We start from the raw sequence: 5,766 nt of genomic DNA, 5'->3' as shown, positions 1-5,766 counted from the left end.
GCCGGACGCCGGACAGGACGCGAGGGGTAGGACGCAGCTCAGCCGGGCCGGGAAGTTCCCATAGAAACCTTCCGGGGCGCCAGGCGGAGCTTCCGGCCCGGCTCACACGCCCCCTGCTGGCCGGTGGGCCTCCTGGAACCCGTGGACGGCCGGCGGCACCCCTCAGGTGTCGTCCTCATGGACTGCGGTCTTCGCTCAGCCCCTGCGCAAGGGCAGCGGACAGCTGTGTCTGCGTGGGCTCGGACTCGAAGGGTCGTTCCAACTGCACCTGACCCCTTCAGATTCCCGGGGTGGCTGTGAGGCATAGAGGGTGGGACTAGGGCCGGGGGCATCACCTTTCTGCGTGTGACACAGGTAAGCAGAGCCAGGTGCACTGGGGTCCTATGTTGGAGGATGTAGGAGGGAGATAATGCATGGGAGCCACAGCTCAGAAGGCAGCCAACCTCAAAGGCTAGTCAGGAAAGCAACAGGGCACTAAGATGTCAGCTGCATTTTCAGTGGCCTCAGCTGGTGACCTGTCTACTTGGGACAGAGAACTTTGCCAAACCCAGCCCACACACCCTGTCACTGCCATGGAGCTCAGATGTAGATGTACAAGACAAAGAGGACAGGAGTCTGGGTGGGCACCAGCTGCCTCCCCCAGCCCCCAGGTCTGTGTACAGTGTTGAGGGCCCACAGCGTACTCTAGGATGGCGCCACCAGCAGCTCAGCAAACACACTTGGCCTGCAGGGACTAACAGCACCAGCTTGCTGGGTTTCCGCTTCACACACTGGTTGGGACTTGATGACAATGGTGCTGAGGATGGCGGCAGGTCATGAGACTAGACACATCATTCAGGCCCCTTGGGATAGACAGGCTCACGTGCCAACGGGTGGTCCCCCAAAAAGAGGGACAGAGACCACAGCAAGCCGGCTGGGTGCCACTTTGAAACCCCAACAGTCCCCAACTCCAGCCCAACGAGGCCTGGAGAAGTTGGAAGATCCCCGCCAGCCACCCTTGTGAACATGCCCGGGATTCCCAAGAGGCCAGGCCAAGCCTCGTCCCCCTGCCTCTCCCCAGCTTGCTCTGCCCAGTCCCATTAGCCGGGGGTGAGGAGAGCAGTGAGGCCCAGACTCAAGTGATTCGCTCCTTTACTTCGCTTGTAAACACAACTTCCATGCAGATGGTGCGAGCAGGCACCAGCGCTCACCCTCCTCTGCTAGCTGCTGGCTCGGGTGTTCGGGTGCTTGGGTGGGAAGCGCCCGCTCTGCGGCCATCTGAGATGCGTGGCTGACAGCCAACCATTTGAGGATCACAGCAAACAATTCTATTTGTGATTTCTAACCCTCCCACCACCTCCCCCCCAAAAAAACTGTACATGAGTTTACAAACATATTAACATATAAATAATAGGAACGTCCAGGCGGGCAGCCTGCTGGCTCCGCATGACTAGCACTGGGGTGCCCACTCCAGGGGCGTCGGCTGCACAGGCCTCTGTGGTTGCGCCTCCAGGTCCAACCACCAGTGTGTGTCCACTGTGCCCTAGGGCTCTGGCTGGCCAGGGCCTGCACCTGGCGGTCACCGCTCCGGCTCCAGCTCATGCGGACAAGGGCGTTTCTTCTCTCGGCAGTGCTTCTTGTGGGCGGCCCAATCCTTCTGCTGGCACTGCGAGCCGCAGTAACGGGCCACCTGGCACCGCCCACAGATGTTGAACTCCCGGAGCTGTGGGAAACAGCAGGCTGCGTCAGCCCTTGTCCCAGAGCCCCAGTCAGCGCGAGGGCAGAGGAGGAGCCAGCGGGCAACGTACCTGCTTCTCCATCATGGTGCAGGGAGGGTAGTGGCATTCATAGTAGGTGCAGGAATTCTCCTCCTCCTCCACCACGTCCCCATTGGCGTTGTAGTACCGGGTGACATTCAGAACAGGGAACTGTTCCTCAATGGGGTCCGTGGGAAGCTGCTGAATCGCCAGCCAGTACAAGCTCTGCTCCCTACAAGAAGTTCATTCTCAGCACACTCTCCAAGCAGTTCCTGTCACTTGTTTCTTCAGCCCACCTCTGCAGCCATCTGTCTCCAGGTGCCAGGAGAGCAGGGTCACCCTGCCCAAGGGTGTGTGTGGCCTGACCCAGCCTGCCAGCTACTCGGCTCCCAACCCTGGTGGTCACCTTGCTGCAGAGCTGACCCCATGCCCCAGGCCGAAGAGCTGAGAACCACAGCAGGTGGTGGGAAGCCCCCCATCTTTTGAGGAGTCCAACACACAGACGTGCTTCTGATGGTAGGAAGGTGCCTCGTCCACTGAGCTCTCCCCACAGGCTAAAATGAGGACGGGAAAACCTCTGCTTGATTCTCCTGCCTGACCAAGACGGGACCCCTGATGAAGGTCAGGAGCTGAGCCAGCTCAGACGACTCCTGGCCAGAGGTAGCCAGCCCTGCCAGTGGACAACGGCCAGCTGAGGTTTCCAAGCCCCATATCAATGATCCAGGGAAATGGTATATGGTCAGCCACAGGTGGCCAAATCACTGATGTGTCATAGATGTGACACAGATGTGTCGCCACCCAGGTGACACATCACTCCTCCATCCTGTGGTAAGAGACCCCCAACTCCAGCTGAGTGGTGGACAATGAGGACTTTCCTAGGACTTTCCCAGATGCACTGGAGTGGCCACCCTGTTCTCTGTGTGCCCGCAGAGCCCCACCGCCTGCTTCAGCTCTCAGCACTTCAGCTATGAGTCCAGGACGCAACTAAGTTCTGCTTCAGCCCAACCAAACTCCACTCTCATCACTTGCTGCCAAAATTCTGGACCAATCCAACCCTTCCCCACAGCAGCCTGAGAGTCGCAACACTGGTATTAGAGCAAAGCAAAAAGCCAGTGGCAAAGTACAGCAAAAGGATGGGGCCTGTGACGCGCCACCTCGTACACAGGGCTGTCCTGGAGCTCCCAGCCCCACCCCACCTTGCTGTGCCCGGGCTGGTGACATCCAGAAAGTGGCTGCCGCCACCACCACCAATGTGGTGACACACTGGATGGACTCACACCACCAGCGGCGACTCTCAGGAAGCCAGGATCAGCTTTTCTCACAGCCAAGAACACAAGACAGACAACCACACGGACCCGCCATGGGAGTGGACAAAGCTAGCATCAAGGCGCCCGAGCAAGGGCCCCTGCCAGAGTGGAGGCCTGGGCCAGGCAGAGCACCATCTGGTCACCTTGGTGGCCTCGATCACTCGGGTCCTGCACCTACAGGTGTGCCACCAGACATCCCTAAAGTGTCACAGAGTCTCGGGGCTGTCCCCCTGGCTCAGAAGACCCACCTCTGCTTGCTGGAGAGCTCCTCGGCCTTGGGCCGCCAACCCCAGGGCACCAGCTGCAGGTTGTCCAGCCGGTTGTCCACAGTCACAGCATTGAGGTGCACCACCTGGAAACCGGGGGCCACGCCACCCCTGTGCCGCTCCCTAGGGGACAGAAAGGCTCACAGTGGACCCATGCTACACACACACGTGACAAAGCATTTGCTATTCCAGTACTTTCATCAACAAGTCAGTGACAGTAACTATGTTGACAAAGCTGTGAGGCCACCACCACTGGGTGTGCCCCAAAGAATGACTCCCTCCGCCCCCCACAAATCTTGGTCTGTATCTGTCTGTTACAGACATCTCACATAAATACGATGAGCTAATACCTAACACCCATTCTTTTGTGACTGACCTGATGATTCTCAGCACGCTCCCTCCCAGGGCCCAACCACCATGTAGCAGCACATACGAGGACTGCATTTTGGTTTATCAAAACCATGCTATTATCGAAGTACCACGGGCTTCTATAAGTTGGTGGGAAATTTCCATTATCCTGTAACGCCGTTTTTCTCATCTACCTCACAAACAGAAAGACAACCAGCCACAGGATCTGAACGGTTCTAGTCACCCAGATGGGGACGCTCCAGGACTAGGCTGGCGGCAGGAACCCAGCATCTATGTCAGGGCACCCGAGACAGACAGCACTTGGTGACTCAGTCCCTGGACCCCAGGCAGTCCTCCCACGCCCATCCATCACAGCCTGATTGATGATGTTCAGGTACTCCCTTAGATTCGGGGAAAGGACGGTCAGAGGCAACAGGACCGTGGCTGGAGGTACCCACCACAACAACTCATGTAGCAGCCGCCCAGAGCCTCGTCCTCGGTTCTTGTCAAAGGCATAAGCGAATATCTTGGCACCATTTCCATCAGCATCTACTTCCATCCGGGCCTGAGAAGAAAAAGGGAAGAGGTTGTTAAACACATCCGGTTCTCAGCACGGCTCCAAACTCCTCCTAGGAAAGGGGGAAACAAGCAAGCTGGGAGTACAAATGGCACATGTGGGACATTCGACTATGTCCTGAGCACCCCCTCCCTAGGTGCCCGACCACCACTCTGGCACCAGTCCGGCAGGAGCGTTCCGACAGCTCTGTATAGCACCGTGGCTGACGATGAGACCTAAGACATGCCTTCAGAGGCCCCGGGCTGTCACCATACAGAGGGTCAGGAGCCGAAAGGACAGCACACACAGTAGGGCACTCCAGAGCAGCAGGGAAAGGGACAGGCAGGACCAAAGCAGGACACTAAGGAGCAGAAGCTTTAACAGGTGCAAGACATTTAGTCACTAATTACAAGAATTTGGTTTGCTTTTTGGAAAGAGATGACGGCCAGCATGGACACAGGGAAAGACCCGTATCCCGGCTAGGGGAGCCGTGGGAAGAGTCCACAGTGGACGCTACTGACACAGTAGTCCACAGGCAGCATCTGCCTAGATTTCAGGCTCACAGTGCAGGAAGAGTGTTCTGGGGACAACCACGCTCCTCGAGGATGCTTCCTTACCTCGAAGGAGAAGCTCTCCACCAGAGGGATGTCCTGCTCATCGATCAGTGTATACTTGGTCTGCAAATGAACAGATGCATCAGTTACATTTGGGACCAGCTGATGACACACTGAAATGATCACCTGTACAGGCCAGAGTCCAGGAAGTAGAAGGGAATTAAAGGCACTTGGATGAATGAACTAGCTGAGACAGCAGGGGACACTGGATTCGCTGTCCTCCTCCTCCCACATGGCATAGTACTTTGTAGAGTCCAGCCTCTGGAATCTAGTCCCGGTGGAGGACGGTGGGAGGATCCCAGGCGGTCCCAACGAGCACTCTGAAAGCTTGCTGCAGTACCCAGGCGTTCTGTGATTCCGTCTTACCTCGGCTAGCTTAGGACGTGTGAGAGCTAACCCAGCCCAAAACAGAGAGGTCTCGGAGAGCTCACTCCCTACGGACATACGGGTCCCATTCGCTTCCCTCCTCTGCCTCCACTCCTCTTCCCACCAGAAACTGCAGTCTCCGGTGGCGGAAACGCGGCACCCATTCGGGGAGGCGGGGCACAAGGCTGGCTCTTCAAAAGGCTGAGCCTGGGAGCACGGAGGCCCGCGGCGGGACCCCACCCGAGTGAGGCCACCAACGGGCCAGCTACTCTCTGCCCGCAGTCCACGTGAGGGGCTGGCCAGAGTTGCGCGCCCGGAGCGGCGCAGGTGCAGCCCGGAGCCCGGCCAGGCCCGACTCGTAGACGGCACCTGGAGGAGCGGCAGGTGAACGCCGCCCGGGCGCCGGAGCCCCTCGGGGTTCACGGGACCGAGGGCAGGCCGACTGCGGCCTCCACCCGGGGCGGGAGCGGCCCGGCCCGCGGAGGGTGCGCTCGGGACCCCGGCCTGCGCCCCCACTGCCGGCGCAACCGCCCTCCGGGCCGCCGGCCTGCGCCCTCACCTTGCCGGCCACCC

The 5,766-nt window shown here is 58.9% G+C and overlaps 1 protein-coding gene across 1 annotated transcript in view; it reads right to left on the bottom strand.

Annotated features, from left to right (window-relative positions):
- Positions 1-1,558: 1,558 nt before the first annotated feature.
- The window catches only part of LOC102818126, a 4,807-nt gene continuing 599 nt past the window's right edge, over positions 1,559-5,766 (bottom strand). The window contains exons 2-7 of the mRNA XM_006863773.1: positions 5,194-5,708; positions 4,831-4,890; positions 4,116-4,222; positions 3,292-3,432; positions 1,788-1,968; positions 1,559-1,702 (exon numbers count right to left, since the gene is read on the bottom strand). Coding sequence (XP_006863835.1) covers positions 1,559-1,702; positions 1,788-1,968; positions 3,292-3,432; positions 4,116-4,222; positions 4,831-4,890; positions 5,194-5,708 — 1,148 coding nt within the window. The remainder of the gene's footprint in view (positions 1,703-1,787; positions 1,969-3,291; positions 3,433-4,115; positions 4,223-4,830; positions 4,891-5,193; positions 5,709-5,766) is intronic.

The sequence above is a fragment of the Chrysochloris asiatica genome, unplaced genomic scaffold, assembly GCF_000296735.1.
Source record: "Chrysochloris asiatica unplaced genomic scaffold, ChrAsi1.0 scaffold00056, whole genome shotgun sequence".
Lineage (NCBI taxonomy): Eukaryota > Metazoa > Chordata > Mammalia > Afrosoricida > Chrysochloridae > Chrysochloris > Chrysochloris asiatica.
The sequence above is the reverse complement of the archived record's forward strand: the minus strand, read 5'-3'. Positions and strand labels throughout refer to the sequence as shown.